Source organism: Platalea leucorodia, assembly GCF_965183815.1.
Source record: "Platalea leucorodia genome assembly, chromosome: 15".
NCBI classification, from domain to species: Eukaryota; Metazoa; Chordata; class Aves; order Pelecaniformes; family Threskiornithidae; genus Platalea; species Platalea leucorodia.
The window spans coordinates 12,728,145-12,747,765 of record NC_138837.1 but is presented as its reverse complement, the minus strand read 5'-3'; the positions used below and the strand labels follow the sequence as shown (position 1 = coordinate 12,747,765).

The 19,621-nt window shown below is 62.4% G+C and overlaps 2 protein-coding genes across 5 annotated transcripts; one reads left to right on the top strand and one right to left on the bottom strand.

Annotated features, from left to right (window-relative positions):
- Positions 1 to 732: 732 nt before the first annotated feature.
- Positions 733 to 4,481, bottom strand: C8G (complement C8 gamma chain). The gene is made up of 7 exons (XM_082327640.1): positions 4,076 to 4,481; positions 3,259 to 3,398; positions 2,663 to 2,733; positions 2,220 to 2,327; positions 1,829 to 1,930; positions 1,469 to 1,507; positions 733 to 931 (listed from the first exon to the last, which is right to left on the bottom strand). Exons 1-7 carry the CDS (start codon positions 4,223 to 4,225, stop codon positions 918 to 920), a joined length of 624 nt encoding a protein of 207 aa, XP_082183766.1. The 5' UTR covers positions 4,226 to 4,481; the 3' UTR covers positions 733 to 917.
- Positions 4,482 to 4,621: 140 nt separating this feature from the next.
- Positions 4,622 to 17,799, top strand: FBXW5 (F-box and WD repeat domain containing 5). 4 transcript variants are annotated; one of them, XR_014229847.1, is made up of 10 exons: positions 4,794 to 4,847; positions 5,013 to 5,226; positions 7,757 to 7,914; positions 8,529 to 8,703; positions 9,580 to 9,728; positions 11,080 to 11,566; positions 14,400 to 14,547; positions 15,160 to 15,372; positions 15,825 to 17,240; positions 17,614 to 17,799. XR_014229847.1 is itself a non-coding variant. In XM_082327633.1 (9 exons), the coding sequence occupies exons 2-9, from the start codon at positions 5,034 to 5,036 to the stop codon at positions 16,069 to 16,071; spliced, it is 1,770 nt and encodes a 589-aa protein (XP_082183759.1). In that variant the 5' UTR covers positions 4,622 to 4,722; positions 5,013 to 5,033; the 3' UTR covers positions 16,072 to 17,348. The 4 variants fall into 4 exon arrangements, 3 of the variants coding, with proteins under 3 accessions (XP_082183759.1, XP_082183758.1, XP_082183757.1); XM_082327633.1 differs by lacking the exons at positions 4,794 to 4,847; positions 17,614 to 17,799 and adding an exon at positions 4,622 to 4,722 and having other exon boundaries at positions 15,825 to 17,348; XM_082327632.1 differs by lacking the exons at positions 4,794 to 4,847; positions 17,614 to 17,799 and adding an exon at positions 4,719 to 4,786 and having other exon boundaries at positions 15,825 to 17,348.
- Positions 17,800 to 19,621: the final 1,822 nt, after the last annotated feature.

The following is a 19,621-nucleotide window of genomic DNA, read 5'->3' as shown; positions in this document are numbered from 1 at the left end:
TGCAGCCCCTCTGCCCTGGTTGCACCCCCAGTCCAAGCCCCTGCAGCCCCCCAGCGTGCTCAGAGCATGCAAGGATGTCCCCTGCCCGGCTCTCCCGTGGGGTGTTGGCCATGCAGGCAGGCTTTGGGCAGCCCTCACAGGCAGCAGCCCCTGGGGGAACACAGTCCGCAGGGCTGGGAGACGGGACCGAGGTGTTTCACTGCCTCCGAGGCCCTGGGGGCCAGCAGGAACACTGTGGGGCCAAGGTTCCCTCCTCTGGGGTCCCTGAGGGATCTCCTGGCTTGTCCCAGGGGAAGGGCTGATCCTGCGCTGGTCCCCAGCACCCCCCAAGCCTGTGCAGCCCCACAGCAGCAGGCACGGTGCTTTTCCCCACACCGTGCTGGGCGCTCAGGGCTTTCTCTCACTTGCCAGCCAGACTCACGTGCACTACAGCACCCGAGGGTAAACTGGGAACTGCCACGACTCCTGTTTCAGTGTCCCATGGCTGGGGCGAGGACAAGGGGGGTGCGTGGAGGGGGCTGCATGGCCCCCCAGCACCCCCAGCACCCCCCGGGCTGGGAGCACAGTTCCAGGGCACCAGCAGAACCGGGGTCGAGGCAGCACTGGCCTTGCTGGGGCAGATCGAGGGGTGACTTGCCTGGACACAGACCCTTCTCTGAGGCGTTTATTGGGGTGTTGCTGGTGCTGCGGGGCACGGGGGCGCAGAGCAGAGGGGTGACACAAAGCTGCGGGGGACAGGACGAGGACAGGCACAGCTGCCAGTGCAGCTGGAGGAGCAGGGGAGCCCCAGGGATGGCCCCAGGGCTGTGGAGCTGCAGCGGAGTCTGACCGAACCCCAGCTCGGTCCTGCGTGGCCATGGGTGGCTGGATGAGGCGAGGGCTGAGCTCTGGGGACCTCCTGGCAATGCCGTCTGTGCCTACGGCTTCGTTTCTGGAAGAGAAAGAGAAGTGCTGAGGGGCTGGGGAGATGTCAGAGCCCAGCGCCAGGGCTGGAGACCCACGTCTGCCTCCCCAAGCAGCAGTGACAAGTGACAGAGCTGTCCCCAGGGACCCCCGCCCTCAACCCGGGGTGTCCCTGTCCCAGAATGCCCCATCCCAGACCAGCTCCCACCCCAGGAAACACCGATATAGACCCCACTAAGCCCAGCCTGAGCCATGTTGGGGGCGAACGCGGCTTTGCTTTGCCAGGGTGCATCCAATGCCCATCCTGGGCGATGATCTGCCACCTCCTCGCTCCGCACAAGGGCACGGAGGGACCCTGTCCTGAGGGATGGTCTGGTGTGGACCCCCCCATGCCAGACCAGCCCCCCTGCGCTCCTGGGGGAGGACCACACGGCCGTGGTGCAGTATGGGTCTGGCCTGGCGTGCCCAGCCCACAGCCAGGGCAGGAAGAAGCCACGTGGTGCCCAAGGTGGGGCCAAGGGGCACATGGGGGAACCCAGCGCATCGCCCGGGACCCACAACTCACCATCGAGGACGTGAAACTCGTCTGCGGAGTCACAAAACCCTGCAAGAGAGAGAGCCCGGGGCGGTCACCCTGCCCGGGCACCTGGGACCCCCCAGCCCTGCACCCCAGGGACGCTGTGGGGCACAGCCCAGTCCTTGCACCTTGCGTCCTTGTCCCTGGGGTGGTGGCAGTGTGGGGACAGACCCCACATGTGGCCCTGCTGTGGGTGACATGGGGCCACAAGCTGCTCAGACCCATGTGGATGTGCCTCCCCCCCCCGCATGCTGGAGGGGACGGACCCCAGCACCCACTGCCAGCCCCCTCCTGGGCACAGCCCTCGCCGCAGGTGCCCCTGCTCCCAGGGGACTCCGTGCCACCCACCGTATGTGGGGAAGTAGTAGGTCACGTCTTCACTCAGGCCCACAGCCCTGACGCGCTGCTCAAACTTGTCCACGACAGCGTCGCTGACCTGGCTGGCCCGTCCTGCGCAGGCAGGGAGACGCCATCAGCGGCCTCGAGGTCTGCCCCAAAGCCCGCCCTGCCCCCTGCCGCAAAGCTCAAGGCCAAGGGGTTGTTCAGCTCAGAGAAGCTGGTTACCGGCTCCCCCCCCCAGCATTTGGGGACAAAACTCTCCATCTGGGGACCAGGACACTCAGGGGGACCCCACCTATGCCTCTGGGTCCTCCGGGGCTCTGGCGGGCATCCCCCGAGCCCAGCATGGGCTTCCCACCCCTCTCCTTCCTCCGCCACAAGCCCCCGAGCACTGACCCACCGTAGAGCTTGACAGAGATGCTGCGTCCCTTCTGGTAATAGAGGATGGCGTAGCTGCTGTAGTCCGTCTCGCCTACCACCACGTCCACCTTGCTGCCATAGCCACGGCCTGGGAAAGACAGAGGGCAGCCCCGGTTCGTCCCGGTTAGCCCCGGCACCGTCCAGGGGCCTCGTTTTGCCAGGAGTGGGGTGTACAAGGGGTGAAAACCAGGGCCAGAGCAGGCGCAACCCCACAGGGTGCCATTCCCCACCAACGGGCACCAGTCTGCGGCACTGGCCATGACGGCACCCGGCACTGGGGCACTTTGAGACGCCAGAGGTGGAATACTGGGAGGGCACTGGGAGGGAGGACACTGGTACCAAAGCCCTGCCGAGAGAAGGAGTGGGGGGTTCCAGCTCCGCAGTCCCTGCACCCCCCCGCCGCCGCAGCCTGGCCTCCCTCACCCTTCAGGAGGAAGCGTCCGCGGGCCCGGGCAGGGAGGTAGCGCTGCCTGATTTCCCAGCACATCCCATCCCTGTACGGGGAGAGGAGGAGGCTGTCAGCACAGGCTGGTGAGGATCCAGCCCAGGTCCCTGCCTGCCCGCTTGCCAGGGCACACACAGCCCTTGCCGTGGCCAGCACTTGTACCACCAAACATCCCAGAGGAGATCCCACTCATGCTTTGCTCCGGAGCAGCTCCCTCCTCCTTGGAGCCCGTGGCCGGGGCACTGGTCCTGCTCTGACCTGCCCGCAGCGTGCCTGTCCCATCCAGCGTCCCCTGTCCTCATCCCAGAGCACCGGCTCTGCTCTGACCTGCCCGCAGCGTCCCTGTCCCACCCAGCGTCCCCTGTCCTCATCCCAGAGCACCGGCTCTGCTCTGACCTGCCTGCCGCGTCCCCATCCCACCCAGCGTCCCCATCCCAGGGCACTGGCCCTGCTCCAGCCTTCCTGCAGCGTCCCCATCCCACCCAGCATCCCCATCCCAGGGCAGCGTCCCTGCTCCGCCCTGCCTTCAGCATCCCTGTCCCTGCCTGTGGCCTCGGTGGCCGGTGTCACTCACAGCTTCCTGAAGGTGCTGATGGCCAGGCTCTGCCCATCCAGGATGGTCACCGTCACTGCGGTGGCCTCCAGCCGGTGGCTGTGCTCCGCCAGGTAGCTGCAGCGGGAGGCCACGCCAACCAGGAACCATCTCCCTGCCAGCTGCATGGCACAGGGGTGGCACCGTCTGCCAGGTCACCACCCCGGGGTGCCACCACCCCGCTGCCCCCAGTGCCCACCACTCCCAGCACCCACCACCCCCGGCGCCCACCACCCCTGGTGCCCTTCTGCACTTCTCTACTCACTTGCCACCTCTGCCCACAGCCTGGCCCCGTGGCCTGCCCACGGGCCACGACTGCCCTGGTTCAGGAGCCAGCGGGTGGGACAGAGCAGGACAGCCTGGCACGGGGACAGGCGGGAGCCAGGGGGCTGCGGGGAGGGGGTGTCTCAGGCGTCCCCCCACGCCCCGTACAGCCAGGGAGGCTGCCAGCACCCAGTCCGGACCCCCCCGCAGAGCCCCGAGCTCAGTCCCACGGCCGTGCCTGGCACCGCGGGGGGCAGCCAGCGCCAAACCCAAACCCCAGAATGGCTGCACCAGCCCCGGGGCTGCGGGCGGAGGCGGATGTGGGAGCCGGGGGTCCCTGGCGAGGCTTCGGCCCCTGCGCCAGCCTCGTGGGCAGCGCTTGGGGGCTGAGCCGGGCAGCGAGGGCAGGCCCGGAGCGGGCACGGGGGGGATGGGCTGCAGCCCCTGCTGCCTCCCCGTGGCCCCGAGTGCGGGGCTGGGCCCCAGCCCCGACGGGGACGGAGACAGGGACAGGGGGAGCCCAGGGACCCCTCACCTGGGGCAGGCTGAGCGCCTCCTGAGCCGCGACCTTCTCCAGCGGGCTCTGGGGAGGGGGCGGCCGCCGCCGCCGCCCCGGCCCCTGCCCCAGCCCCGGCGGGGCCGTGAGGAGCAGGCCGAGGAGCAGGAGGGCGCCCAGGGAGGCCATGGTGCCGCTGCGCGGGGCCCGCTCTGCCGGGAGGCGGCGGGGTCAGGCGGGCAGGGCGCCCGGCTGGAGCCCGGCCAGGTGGGGGCCGCCGGGAGCTGCGGGCCGGGAGGGCCGGGAGGGCCGGGGTCAAGGCCGGGGTCAAGGCCGGGGTACCCCTGAGCTGCGCCGGGAGGGGCCCCCCCGCCCGGGATCGGGCCCCGCCGCAGGCCCGGGGGTCCCGGGGGTCCCGACGGCGCCGGCGGTGGGCGGGGCCTGGCTGAGAGGGCGTGGCCTGTTTGCACGGGGGCGTGGCCCGATAAAGGAGGCGTGGTCTGCTCGGAAGGGGCGGGGTCTCCTGGTGAGGGCGTGGCTTGTTCGGGCGGGGCGGGGTCTGATCAGGCGAGGCGGGGCAGCGCTGCCGCTGTCGGAGCGAGCGTGCCGCGCTCGGCTAGCTGCGCCTGGCGCGCTGTGCGGAGCTCCGGGCTCGAGCTCTCCGGCCTGCGGCAGGAAGCGGGGCGGTGATTGGGGGAGGAGGCGGGGGGGAACCACCGAGAGGGGCGGCCAGAGCGGCCCGGAGCGGAAGTGAGGGGCGGGGTGGCCGGAAGCGGTGCGGGAGGGAGGCGGGGGCAGCGGAGCCGTCGAGGTGCCGTGAGGGGTCGGGAACGGGGCCGGGAGCGCCGCGGGCCCCCGGGGCGGCTGTGGGGCCTCCCCGGGGCGGGCGCGGGGCCCCCCGGGGCGGGGCGGGGCTCCCCGGGGCGGGGCGGGGCTGCGGGCGGCCGGGCCGGGTCTCACTCCCGTTTGCTTCCAGGCGCGGCGGCAGAATGACACGATGGACGCGGGCGGCGGCCCCCTCCTCCCCGACAGCGTCCTCTACGAGATCTTCCTCTACCTGGACCACGTAGACGTGCTCTCGGTGGGGCTGGTGTGCCAGCAGTGGCGCGCCGTGGCCCGCGACGAGTTCCTCTGGAAGGAGCTCTTCTACCGCTACTACCGCATCGCCCGGGAGGTGCCCCGGCACCCAGGTGCGCTGGCGCGGGGGGAAGGGGCCGGCGCGGCTGCCCGCGGAGCTGGCGGCCTTCCTGAGCCTGCCCGCCGGCCTGCTGGGCCGGGGGCTCGGCCCCGGGGCCTCAGCCGCCCTGGGAGGCCGTTCTCCGGGTGATGGCGGCCAGGACCTCCCTGCCGTGAGCCCAGACGGGAGGATCCTCTCCCCCTCTGGTGCTCAGCCCTCTGGCATCGAGGGTGGTGGAGCACTAAGCCGTATCACGTTAGCAGCCTGCAGGCTCGGGTGGTGATGTGTGAAGGGCTCTGGGTCTGCCTGAACCCTTCAGAAAGGGGCGTCAGGTGGTTGAAAATGCTTCGACTTTCCTGTTCTTTCTCAGAAAGGTGGTTCCTGGCTCTCTCTAGGCAGGCACTCTCCGGTAGCTGCTGCACAGCTTGTCTGGGCGCTGCTGAGGGAGATCCCAAGGAGACGCAGTGAGTCACTGCGCGCTCTGCATCGCAGCCCGGGTGGATTCCATGATAATCACTGCTGGCTTTTCCTGATCAGGACCTCGCAGCAAGCCTCTGCTTCAGGCTCTCTCTCTTTCTCATCCGGACTCAGAAGAGCCACAAGTGCACATTAGCTGATCGCGCTGTTTCCATAAGATGCAGGCAGCAGCTGCAGCCTGGCTGTGGAGAGAGCGTGCGTGTGCCTGGGGTCTGGAGAGGGAAGTGGGTATGCGGCAATTTAATTGTACAGTGGGCAAATGCTAAGGCAGGCACTGACCCACTTTGCGAGGGCAGGGCAGACTTGATCTTGGCCTTGGCTTGCAGCAGGAAAATGACCCATTAACAGTTGGCATCAGCTGAGCCTGGCGGGGCCTTCCCTGGGTAGAGCTGTCAGCAGCCTCGGTGGTGGCAGTCGTATGATCGCAGGTCTGTTCCCTGCCGAGCATCAGGTGCTGGAAGCAGCGTGGCGCAATCTGGAAGGGTAACGTGACGCTGCGTCTCTTGGAGTCTGAAAAGCCTTCCTAGCGTGCTGCAGAGGGCCGGGAGGGCTGTGCTCCATCCATCATGTGCACAGTGCTCCCAGCAGTGGCCACAGCTGGGGAGAATTGGCTTCTTGATCTTGAGCTGCAGTTGCTACAGAAGGACGGGAAGAAACGCCGAGGATCAAGCAGTGGGAGCCCCTCTCCCTGTGGCGGGGAATGCCCGTGCGAAAGGGCTCTGAGAAGAGATGAGATGTGGATGGGACAAGTCAGGCTGCACGATTTCACTCGCGCAGACCCTGGGAGCTCCATGGGGTTGAGGACATTATCTTTAGGTTTTATCTGAGGCTCTCTGAGCAGGCTCCTTCGCTTTCAGCCTCCTGCAGTTAGTTAGTAAGCTGCCAGCCCTGTTCTTTAGCACTAATAGGGACTGAGCAGTTACTCAGTAACGTAGTCAGGCACCTCCCAGGCTGCGCTTCTGGGGCTGTGAGGCAGCTCTGCGAGGCAGCGGGCACAGGGGGTGGCTGCAGGCCCAGGAAGGGGCTGAAGCAGGCGTTTGGGGAATCCCCTGCCAGCCTGCCTGCCCCGGGCAGCTCCATGGTTTGGGGAATGGTGTCCAGTGCGTCTTGTAAGAGGAAGTGTTGGGATTGCTTGGCCAGATGGGATCTGTCCAGACTGCTTCCCAGCCGGACGGGCCGGAACAGGGAGCTTCAGAGGGGGATGAAGCCCCCTGCTTAGCGAGGAATGGCGGGATGTCCTGGCAGCAAGCCGCTCCCTGCCTGCAGCAAGTTCCAAAAAAACCTTCAGCCCTGTTCAGTGTAACTGGGGAAATTGGCCCTTATCCATATACATGTCTGATCCTCTTTGCTTCCTCAGGATTTGCTGCTGCAAGAAGTCTGTAGGCTGCTTTACCGGGCACTTTGTTAAAAATCCTCTTTATTTGTCTCTTTATTGGCTGTTGGTGTGACTTCTGCGAGTGTGCTCCAGGCTCTTCTGCGGGGCTCCTCTTCTGTCCTGGCACGCTGCGTCCAGCTCCTGCAATTCTCTCTTGTTTTCTCCAGTCTCTTATCTCATGGAGGCAGTTTTTTCCTGGTCTCATCACCTTTCTGGAACCTTCTTAATTCTGTGTTAGACAAGATAAAGATAATCAGCCCGGTACCCTGGGGAGCAGCTTCCCTCTCATCCTGTGATAGATTTGTTTGCGTTGTGCAGGAGCGCGTCTGCAGTTCTGATGGCTGTTTTGTCCTGAGCAGGGCTTTCGTTAGATAGCTAACAGCTCTGCCCTGGATGTTGCTTGCAGTGGCTGTACTGGGTTAGAACGTAGCGGTACGGTGTGGAGTTGTGCGCTTACAGGAAAAAAGGATTTTTTTTGTGTGTGGGTGTGGGGAAGCTACTGAGAAAAGTGTTAAGCCCTGCTAACTCGGCTGAAGCCGTAGGGGTGGTAGCCCCAGCAGAGCTCCTGGCATTGCTAGCAGCAAAGACTGCGCTTTTTTAAAGACTGATCCTGCGGCTGCTGTGTTTAGCTCAGGTCCGTCGCTTCCCTCCACTTACTTTCCTGTCCCACGTCCCTGCTCGTGTGTTACAGCTGCTGTCTCCTGGTATGACGAGTTCCAGAGGCTCTACGACACCATCCCTTGTGTGGAAGTGCAGGCCCTGACGGAGCACAATGACCAGGTTTTGCACCTCAGCTTCTCCCACTCTGGCTGTTTGTTTGCATCGTGCTCCAAAGACTGCACCGTCAAGGTAAAGTGGCACAACCTGCACAACCCTTCCAGCTTTGATCCAGTGCGGCCTAGCCCCGAGAGCAGCCTTTAGGAAGTCTGTGGAGAGGTTTGACCAGGTGTCCCTGGACTTAGGCCGGTTCCTGCAGACGCTGAGTTGTTCTCAAAGCCGCAGAACTAATGACTCTTGCAAATGTAGCCTTGAGGGCTGTGGATTGCAGGTCCAGCCTGCATGAAGGTGGACGAGGTGCCTTCCTGGCTCCGACTGCTTTCTAGATGCAAATCGCTCCTGCGGAGATAATGATCCACTGCAGAAGTTGTCTTGCGTGAGTGGTTGTCTTGGGAGAAATCTCTCTGATTTCTTCATGCTGAAGAATCCAGCTGTGACAGTCCCATTCACTGCCTGAACACCTTCTCCACTGGCTGGTGGAGCAGCAGTCCTGCATTTAGCGGCTCTCCAGCACCGGTGGCCATTTTCTGTCAGGGGAATTGACAGGGGAATTGGGACTGGGAGGCAGTTAGATAGGGTCTTTGACATTTTTATTTCTTGTACTGGTGAGCACTGGCAGAACAGATAAAGTGAACCACACTCAGGCTTCTCAACAGCTACCTGACTGTTTGTCCATCTGGCTATAGATCTGGAGCAATGAGTTGGACATCTCCCTGCAGCACAGCTCCAACATGAGGCCGTACAACTGGAGCTACACACAGTTCTCCCAGTTCAACTCCGATGACTCCCTGCTTCTGGTGTCGGGTGTCTTTGTGGGGCCTCACAACTCCTCCTCAGGAGAGATTGCTGTAATCAGCATGGGTAAATACCTCCCTCACCTTCGCTGGGACTTCCTGGGAGGTGTGAAATGGCGGGGGCTGGGGTTCCCTCCCTCTTTGGGTGTGCGGTGGCCTTGACCACTGCTTGTCCTGCCTTCCACCGTCTGTGCAAAGGGGTCCCAATCGCAGTTTTGAAGGGTAAACCTTCCACATAGCCTTAACTCTGCTCAGGTCACCGTGTCATCACCTAAAGGCAGCGTGGCATATGCTTATTCTCTCTTAACTTCTGTTCCAAGTGACGGTCTGGGCAAGGCAGGAGTTACTCACATTACCTGTTGTCTTGAAGCCACCATTTCTGACTCAAGTGGTGCTAGTCCCACCCTGAGGTCCCACGTGGCTTTCTGAGGCGAATTCACCTGGCTCTGCTTCACCTCTTCTGCTGCCGTTCCATGAAACTCGCTAATCCCAACTGTGTTCTCTCACGCTGTCTCTGTGCTACGGTCCCACTGTGCCAAAAATCGAGGAGTGCTGCTAAATGCACAGCTACCTTGCTCAGAAAGGCCCTGAGCCAGAGGGGTGGGAGTGAAGAAGTTCTGTACGTGTTTGACTTGTTCTTGTCCTTGGGGCGTCTGCTTTGGGCCACGCTCGGAGAAAGGCCGTGAGGTTAGATTGCTCTCTGGGCTGGCTTCATCTGGCTGCCCTTTTATTTGGTGCATGCTCTCCCCACACATCTCTGTAGAAAAGAGAAATAATCTGTCTCCATATAGTGACTGGAAGCCAGACGGTGGTTGGGCGGTGTCCGCTCAGCTTGCGGTGGAGGTGCTGCACCAGTGTCCACATCCCGTGTCTTCTGCCACGGTTTCTCCAGCGCCCTTGCTGGGAGCCGTTGCCTCACATTTATGTTTCCCCTCCCTTCCAGAGAACTTCACGCTGCTTTCCAGGGTGAGGAATAAACCCTACGATGTGTTTGGCTGCTGGCTGAATGAAACCAACTTGATATCTGGCAATCTGCATCGGATTGGGCGTATAACCTCCTGTTCTGTGCTGTGGCTGAACAACGCTTTCCAGGTGAGGTGCCTTTGTTCCAGCTCCGCAGGCAGTGCGGCTTCCTGCTGGCTCCTGGGGGAGGAGGAGCTGCGGAGGAGACGTGAGCAGGGAGGAATGGCCCAGGCCTCCCGTCCTCCCTGTTTGCCTCCTCTGACTTGCCCTCAGGATCTTGAGCTCGAGGCAACCCTTGCATGAGGTTTCTCCATGCTCAGTGTTGTGGTACCCATTGCAATATTCCAACTCTACCCTCAGCTTCCATTAACTCTTGCCCCATTGGGATGAGGACTTGACTGCAGTGCCCTAGAGCGTGCGTTGCTCCACAGGAGAGTGGTTGAACCACAGCGCGGTGGCTGAGGTCCTTGTTAGTGTGAAGCTGGGCCCGGGACGGCTGTAGGCTGGCGTGTATCCGAGCAATGGCCATTCTCCCACTTGGCAGCTCGGTGCGTTGTTCCCGGGAGCTGGAGGCAGCTGGGAGCTCAGCCCTGCCTGTCCTTGCTGACATTTCTGTGGGCCAGGTGCTGTCTTTTATGCTGTGATGAGACCAGGAGATCAGCGTGTGCTGGCTTTGGGCTGTTTGTTTGCTGCTTGTTCATTCTCTGGCACTTGTGCTGCTTGGATATGTTCCTCGTCCATGTTTTGCCTCTGTCTCAACATCACCGCTGCACATCCTGGCGTTTTGTGTTTTGTTAACACGAACGATTGATGCTGGCCCCAGGTGAAATCCTCCGGTAGCAGAGACCCTTGCCATAACCACATCTCTGTGCTGCACTGACACCACAGCGTTAACTCTTCCTTCTGCAAGAGGCGAGGAAGGACCTTGCCCACTTTGAAAGGGGGTGTCGGGGTGCGGCCGCAGACTGCCGGAGCAGTTAGGCAGGAAGAGACCTGCTGCTCGTCTCTGGGAGCAGAAAACCAGGCTGGTCCTGCTGAGGGGCGAACTCCAGGAGCATGGAGGTCCTCTGCTTCTGCTGCTTGCAGGCTGGGGGATGGCACTTCCCGCTGCACCCGTGTTTATCGCAGCGGCCTGTTCCTGAAATTCTTGTAAAGCACCGAGCAGCACCAGCTAATGACCTCGGGCAGGGGGGTGGCAGCAAGGCTGCCCAGCCTCTGTGTTTCCCAGCTCTGCTGTCTTCTGCCTGCAGGAGCTTTTTGTCTCGGTGCGCCCACCTCCAAGATAGGAAGGAGTGCAGCGAAGCTGGCCAGCCTCTTGGGCCGGTTCTCGTGGTCAGTGCCGCACAGAGCGGTGCGAAGAGAGGTCGTTGTGTGGCTGGTGTCCGCTGTGCTGGCTCAGGGTCTGGGCCGGAGGCTCTTGGTTTGAGCTGCGGGAGTGACGTGAGGTGGTTCCCCGCTTACTTCTCCCTTCTGCTTGCAGGGCGTAGAGTCCGAGAATGTGAATGTAGTGAAGAGACTGTTCAAAATCCAGAACCTGAATGCCAGCACTATCCGGACCGTGATGGTGGCTGACTGCAGCCGCTACGATTCCCCAGACCTGCTGCTGGACTATGAAGAGCAGCTAGCCGCTTCCTCCACCTCCACCTGCCCGGTCTTTGATCTTGGCAGTGACAGCGAGGAAGAGGAGGCCAAGCCCAAGCAGACTCCGGAGCCAGCAGTACAGGAATTGCCGGATGAAGGGGGTGTGACAGCAGAGGACGGGCTGCAGCAGTTCTTTGATGATATCATGGAGGGCCGTGTGAGGCCTGCCATGACCGAGACAGAGCTGGAGACGAAGGTGGCCGAGCTGTTCGTTCGCAACAGAACTAAACCGCCCGAGCTGAACCGGCTCTCCCCGGACAGCACCAGCAAGACAAAGTACTTAATCTTCACCACAGGATGCCTCACCTACTCCCCGCACCAGATAGGTAAGGCTGTGGTCTGAGCCCAGGGCACGCCGGCCTCCCTGGGGGTGTGGGCTGCGTTCTGAATTTGAATCTGGAAAAGACCTGGTTTATTTGCTGCCTGTTTCTGGTGGGTGAGTTGCAGTTTTGCTCAGGCTGCTGGATTCTTGATACAGGAGGCTTTTGAGATGCCCCTGGTCACTGAAGGGGGTTGCACCCTGCAAGCACTCGCCTGAGGGCTGTTTGGTTGCTACCATGCTTGGCACGCGGCCAAACAAGAAAGTCGTGGCAAGGGCTGAGCAGAAGATCAAGAAGGAACTCCCGACTTACGGATATCGGCCATGAGTTGCACACAAGTGGGTGGATGTGAAGGGCAGTGATTGCCCTGACAGCAGTGCGTGGAAGGGGCTCGGTCCCGTTGTCTTGCGGGGGTGGAGAGGGCATCAGGGCAAAACTCGGCTGAGCAGCTCGGAGTTCGGGTGCGTGTTGCTTGGGCAGTGCCCCTCGGCTCTGGGAGGCTGAGCCCTGCCCGCCCTGCACCTCGCCTGCCTCCCCCGCTGCCTGGTGTGCGATCACCCTCTATCAGGCGGCCTTTCAGCCTCAGCAAGACACTTGGGCACCTCTCTTTTGGTACTGAAGAGGCTTAACGATGGGTTATTCACTGCCCCAGTGGGCGTTTTCATGGCATGCTGATCCCCGGCACCTTGCTGGCGCTCAGCGCCGTGCTTGGCGGGGCAGAAGGGGCTGTAGTTGCAGCACAAGCCAGGCAACGGCGCTGCCGCTGACCTTTTTCTGGGTTAGGCCTTCCCTTGCTCATCCGGGGCTCTCGTGTTGAGGCGCTGGCACTAGCAGAGCCTGACTTTATAGGAAAGCAGTGCAGCGATGAGCAGAAGCAGGCGGTCCGGCCGCTTCTCCGGAAGCCCCTAAAGGTAGTGAAGTTCACTGGAAAGGACCAGACAGATTGGTAGAAATGTGGGGAGGGAAGGAGAGCTGCTTCCAGGCAAGAGACTCTTCTGTAAAGCCAGGCAGTTTCAGTTCCTTTTGCTGCTTGCACAGTGACAGCCTCGCTTTCCTGCCGCAGGCTCTTCTAACCTTCCTGTTACTTGGCCCTGCACCAGTACAGCCCAGTAAGGCAGGGAAAGGCAGTTTCCAAAGCTGTAGGCAACTTGGAGAAGAGTCGCTTGGTCTTTGCCCGCCTAAGTTAGGAACGTGACCTGGACTGAGCGTGGCTCCACTCTGTGCTCCTGTCTGTGGCTGGCTCTGCAGACAGATGCGGTGGACCTTGGCCCGGCCCCGGACGCGTGGCGGGTGGTTTGCCCTGGCTCAGCCCCGTAAGCAGCGCTGCATCTTGATCCGCCGGGCTGAGCGAACGCTGCCTCATAGGCCGGGGCCTGCAGCGAGCGAAGGCAAAGCATGGCGCAGAGGCAGCGCCTGCCTTTGGACTCCGCCGACTTGCAGCGCAGCCTCCCAGGGCCGTGGGCTTTGGTGCCTTTGAACTTCAGTGACTCCCTGGCCGGCAGCCAGCGCCCCCGGCACAGCCTGGCTGTTTGGAGGGACGAATCCTGGCTCGGTTCCTCTCCCAGCCATGAGTCACTGTAAAATGTTATGTTTCCCCATCGGTCTGTGTGTCGAGCTGGCCTTTGTGCATCTGCTGCCTGCCCCCGAGGAACCGGTACTTGCAAGAGCTCGCTGTTGTGCTTGGCTCTTGCCAGGCTGCTGGGCTGGAGCTGCTGGTGGCAGCCGCGCTCCCCGCTGCTGGGCACCGGCTCTATCTTGCCTGATCAGTGGCACGCAAGCACCTCCGCTGGAGTTTCCTTTGAGCTCCTCTCTCCCTTGTGCCAGTCGTGGGCTTGAGTCACGGGCAAAGCCACCTGTTCTGCTGGCTTGTGCACGTGGGGGCCACGTAGCTAAGTCTGGAACCGGGAGCATAACGCTGTGGAAATGAGGATAAAGATGCTGGCGAGCGATGCCAGTTGGGTGGAAGAGTGAAGGTCCTGTCCTGAAGATCTTGAGCTGCCCAGGTTCAGCGATGTTCCGAAGGGCCTCAGACTGGAGATGCGGTGCGGTGTCACCCCCACCTCGCTGGTCTGCGGGAGAGGGCTAAAGCCAAGGGTGCTCGGCAGCGAGCCCCGCAGAGGGGCGATGGCCGGGCCGTCTTCCAGCTCCCCTTCCGCCCCCTGAGCATTAAGGCCGCATGTGCCCAAGAGCTGCTGAGGCTCACGGGAGTCCTCCAGGACGCCCCTGTGGGTGGTTCGTGTTTGGGACCTCTGTCGAGAGCTGGAAGGGGAGAGGGCTTGGCCCATAGCATGTGTCTCCCTTAGGAAGTTCAAAAGCTGCACTTGAGCGCAGTTTGGGTTTAAACTCCTGTTCTTGGAGCTCTCTGGGCCTGACCCCCAGGGGGGAAAGCCCTGACACAGCCAGCGCAGCTGCTGGGCCTTCGCCAGGCTGGATATTGCAGGAAATGGGCCCAGCCCAAGGATTCATTTAGGAGAAAAACCTTTCTGCCACCAGCGTGGCTCCTGGGCCAGCGCAGCTTCAGAGCGCGCTGTGGGCTGGGCTTGGAGTGAGGCGCGGCTGCAGCAGCCGGGTTGGCAGCCGGGCGCTGGGCATCTCCCTGGTTGGGCTGAATGTGCCAACGTGTTGCTTGCGGGCAGCGTCCCGGCCAAAAGCACCACTTACGAGAGTTTGAAGGAGCCTGGCAGGGACAGCAGCCCTGTCCTGGTCCTCAGCCAGCGAGCCGGTTCTCCTTTCTTAGCAGCACTAAGGGAAGCCCCTCCTTGAAGCCTGGGGACTTCCAGCCCCGCTGTCTGCTGGCAGCAGCCTGCAGAACCGCCTGATTCTGCTTTCTGTCCCCAAGGGATTAAAAGGATCCTCCCCCATCAGATGACGACTGCCGGGCCGGTGCTTGGGGAGGAGAGGCGCTCAGATGAGTTCTTTGACTCACTGGATCACGTCATTGACATCCATGGGCACGTCATCGGCATGGGCCTCTCCCCTGACCACAGGTGAGTGTGGTGGGGCGGCAGTGCCGGCTTCGGGCGCTGCAGGGGGTGGGCGACAGCTGTTTAGGGGCTTCGTGGGGCGAACAGGAGAGGAGGTGACCGCAGGGGGTGGAGCAGGGTGCCTGCGTAGGCCGCCCTGCTCTGTCACATCCCATTGATGTGCCAGTGCTGATGGCATGTGTCTCCCCAGGTCTCAGCAGGAACGCTTTCCTCCCTCTGCGCTGCTGAGCCCGGTTCAGGATAGGGTCAGGCAAGGAGCCTTGTACAAGTGAAGGAGCTGCCTACACCAATGTGTCTCCTTCCTGAGGCAGATCAATACACCGCCATCCTTAAAACTTGTTTTAATGGGATTAAAGAGGCTCGACCTAGCCCCTAGGGCCCACCTTCCCGATTGTGGTGGCCCTTTCCTTTCCAAATGGCGCAGACAGTGGTTCAGCACCGTGTTCCTGTGTTTCAGCCTGGGTTTTAGTGAGCAGAGCTGCAGGCTCGCCAAGGACCAGAGAAACTGCTCGGTCCCTGCCCTCCCTGACTGCACTGCGCCTTTACCACTGGGGCTCCATGAGCTTCGTCGCATGCAGCGAGTTGCAGAGTAACCCCTCTGCTCCCCTCCCCAAGGTACCTGTACGTGAACAGCCGTGCCTGGCCTCGGGACTGCGTCATCTCCGACCCGATGCAGCCGCCCCCCATCGCCGAGGAGATCGACCTGCACGTGTTCGACCTGAAGACGATGAAGGAGGTGAAAAGAGCCCTCCGCGCGCATCGGGCCTACACGCCCAATGAGGAGTGCTTCTTCATCTTCCTGGATGTCAGCAGGGACTTCGTAGCGAGGTGTGTGGCGCTGGAGGGTGCGGGAGGCCCTCGGGGCCGTCGCTGCGGGGCAGCTTGTGCAAGCCAGGCTGGTCTGGGTGCTGGAAACTCCTGTGTGTTGTGAGCAGAGCAGGAAACGGGAGGTTTGTAAAGAACAGGGGTGCTGAATCAGAGGGTGCTGGTAAAGGCTGGTCCTGTTGTGAAATTGGTGAGGAAAGGGGAAATTTTTGGGCTGTGACGTGGTTGGCAGCAGGTGGCGAATGCCCTTCTTGGGGGCTGCAGGCAGTAGGTGCTCTGGGGCGAGTTGAAGGGGCGCTTCGGCCAGCCTCTGGGTGCTGGAGGGAGCTGGCCTGCGCGGGTGGAAGCTCCTGGGTGACGGGGCTGCAGGTGGAGGCTGGGGCACCCTCTGCCTCCGGCTGTGCCGAAGGAAGGGGGCCGGGGTGACGTCCTTACCCGCGTCTTGTCCGCTGCAGTGGGGCAGAGGATCGCCATGGCTACATCTGGGACCGGCACTATAACATCTGCCTGGCCAAACTGCAGCACGACAACGTGGTCAACTCGGTGGCGTTCAGCCCGGTGGAACAGGAGCTGCTCCTGACAGCCAGCGACGATGCCACCATCAAGGTGTGGCGCTCCCGTCGCGCGGTGCGTGTCCAGCAGGCCAGGAAGCCCAGGCCCAGGAAACTGCTCTTCTCCTGGCTCGTGAACCAGAAAAGCTGAACCCAGGTATGCCGGCTCCTGCAGCTTCCTCACTGCAGCCACCTCCTCTGGAGCTTGCAGAGCTTTGAGCCCTGCACAACAGAGACGAGCTCTGGGCGCTGAAATCCCATCTGCCGAGTCGGGAGGGACCCTGGTAGTGGGAATTGCTTCCTCCTCAGAGCATCTGCTTCAAAGACAGAACGTAAGAGGCGAGGGCCCGTTCCTGGGCCCGGCAGGCAGCAGCCCGAGCTGGTCACTGCAGGGTGGGCTCCCCACAGCTTCTCACGAACACTGCTGCTTGGGCACAGCTCTCTTTAGGTGAGCTTTGGTCTCCAAGAACAGACTGAGGCACGTCTCCAGCATTTGTACTGTGTGAGTCTGGGACGTGGCTGACCTCGCCGAGAGCTACCGGCTGCAGAGCACTTGGCAGAAGCCGCGGTGCAGCGCTGTGCTGCCTTACTTCAGGACTCTCTTAATATAGTGGTTTTATTAATGTTTGTTTGTCCCAAACCTCCATGGGCAACTTGTCTGGCTGCTGGGTAGTGCTGAGGGCCTCCTCCCGCACGGCGCCACGGCCCCGGCGGCAGCAGGGAGGGGAGGGCAGGGGGGAGGCAGGGCTGGGGGCCTGGCTGGCGTCTCCTGCGGCCCCCGGGGACGCAGGCAGTGCCCGGCCGATGCCTTCTGTTAGCAACTGCGCAGTGATAGCGCCCGTTTCCGAAGCTGAGAGTGGGGAGGGCTGGTGGTAACGTGGTGCTGGCTTTGCCTCTGTCTTCCTCTGCTAAGGAGCACTTCAATAAGCTATGGCGTCGGGAACGTATTTATTCTAGGGGATCTGCTGCCCCTACCCCCAGGGGCAGCCATGAGGACGGGTGGTGGGATCGCCGTCGCCTCCCTCCCACGCTACTCAAGTCATGGCACTTTAGGTTCTCTTGGTACGTTCTCTGTGAAGAGGCGTAGGCACCCGCGGGTGGCTGCAGGTGTTCACCCACGGGTGACCGAGGCAATGCAGCCCTCCCTTGCCTGAAGTGACAGTTGAATAAGCTTCTCTCCACCTGGGCTGACTCGCCGTGGGTTCGGGGATCGGCTCCTCCCGGGACGCCTCTGACGGGGGAGCTGGCTCACTTGAAGCGATTACGAACTCGGTGGTGTTTACTCTGTATCTGTCCCTGAAGCTTTTCTCCCTCCAGCAGGTACCCAAACGGAAGAGTCTAAAATTACGCTGCTAAGCTTGGCTTGGCCTGGATGGCTGGGGCTGGCGGGGGCCCGGGGAGCTGCAGTCGCTCCTGGGAGCCGGGCTCTGGGCTGTGTCTGGAAGGGGGCCAGGGGTTGGGGGCGGCGTTTCGGGACTCCCCTGGGGGCACGGGGGCCATTGGCTGTGCCACTCGCAGCCTTGGGTTGCGAACAGGTGTAACGGAGGCAGCAGATGCTGTCTTGAGATGCACTGATGGCTCTAACGGCTCCTGCGACTCTTGGTGGGAGGGTTTGTGCCCTGGGTCTGCTGTGCCCGACCGGTGCCCGTGGCTTTATCCAAACCCCCTGTACTCAGGTTTTCTGTCATCACAGGACTTCCAGAAACAAGGGAGTCCGTGTGTGTGCACGCAGGATCCGCATCCCGCTCTGTCCGGCCACACAGCAAAGGAACAGCCTCAGCCTTCCTCCCTCCTCCCCCAGCTGCGAAATCTCTTCTCCCTTGGCTCGGGGTGGCAGTGAGCAAGGCACTGAGGGTTTCTGTTTGTACCGAGTTTTGCTCTCCACTATGGCATTGAATAAATACTCTGCTAAAGCGTCTCTGCAATGCGCGTTTGTTTTTCTGAGCGCTGTTCTGCTGCTGAAGCAGAGCCGAGGGCAGCGGCGTCACGGTGCTGTGCCTGCCTCCACTGGGCACGGCAGCAGGAGCTGACCAACGTGGTGTCCACCCGCCCTGGGCAGCGAGCTGTGAACAGCAGAAGAGGAGGAGAGAGGCAGAGAATTGCCCAAATCGTCTTTGCCCTCAGGGAGGATGGGCCAGCGCTGGGGCTGGGGAAGCAGCCGTTCATGGCAGCCAGGGAAAGCTCTTCCCTGCCAAGGATGAGTGCTGCAGGCTCCAGGCCAGGCCAGCAGCTGGAGCATCCCAGCTTCTCCCTGTCCCTCCTTGGCTTCCAGTTTTTCCAGGCGCTAACGGGCACTGCCCAGGTAAGTGGGGAGTAAGCACTGGCCCCATGCTGCTGGTAGGAACTGCGGTGCTGCAGCAGCAGTTGTGGCGCCGACGTCCCCTCGGGGCCCTTTGCCACTGCCCTCGGGGCCTGTGCAGCAGCTGCCCCTGTAAGAAGCGGCTCTGGCGGCTCCCAGGACGGGACGGGCCCCCCGCCACCCTCACCTTTGTCTCGCCTCCAGCCAGGCACGTGGAGGCGGCCGTGCCGCTGCACCCCGGCACGGGTTTGGTCCCTTGGCCGGCGCCACGGCTCTGGTGGGGCAGGACAGGGCCTCCCACAGGGGCGGCGGGCACAGCACTGGCACCCAGCTCCCAACACCAGCTAAGAAAAACCAGCCTGGCCTAGAGGAACCCAGTGGCTGCTTTATTATCCAGCACCCAGGAACGTGAGTTCAACAAGGCCAAGTGCAAGGTCCTGCACATGGGACGGGGCAATCCTGAGCACAAATAGAGGCTGGGTGGAGAAGGGAGCAAGAGCAGCCCTGAGGAGAGGGACTTGGGGGTGCTGGTGGATGAAAAGCTGGCCGTGAGCCGGCAATGTGCCCTTACAGCCCAGAAAGCCAAGCGTCTCCTGGGCTGCATCCCCCACAGTGTGGGCAGTGGGGCAAGGGAGGGGATGCTGCCCCTCTGCTCCGCTCTGGGGAGACCCCCTGGAGCCCTGCGTCCAGCTCGGGGCTCCTCAGCACGGGAAGGACATGGAGCTGTTGGAGCGGGGCCAGGGGAGGCCACGAAGATGCTCAGAGGCTGGAGCACCTCTGCTGTGAGGACAGGCTGAGAGCTGGGGGTGTTCAGCCTGGAGAGGAGGAGGCTGCGGGGAGACCTGATTGCGGCCTTGCAGTGCCTGGAGGGGGACTTTTTACAAGGGCAGGGAGTGACAGGGCAAGGGGGAATGGCTTTAAACTGAAAGAGAGGAGATGGAGATCAGATACAAGGATATATTCTTCACCATGAGGGGGGTGAGGCACTGGCACAGGTTGCCCAGAGAAGCTGTGGGTGCCCCATCCCTGGCAGTGCTCAAGGCCAGGTTGGATGGGGCTTGGAGCACCCTGGTCAGTGGAAGGTGTCCCTGCCCAGGGCAGGGCGTGGAACCAGCTGAGCTTTAAGGTCCCTTCCAACCCAAACCATGCTGTGATTTGATGAGCCTAACGTGGTGCCTTTGCCTTTCCAGCTGTGCTGCAGCTCCCCTTCACTGCCGCTAAAGCCGGCCCAGCTCCCCTGCGTATGCCTGATGCTCCAGCAGCCGGGCTGGGGCCGGGTCACCCCCCCACCCCCGGCCGCAGCGTTACCCCCGCAGCTCAGGAATAACCCCCGCGCTGAGGCGCTCCTGCCCCCGCTCCGCTCCCACCCCCTGCAGCCCCGGTGTCCCACGGATTGTACACC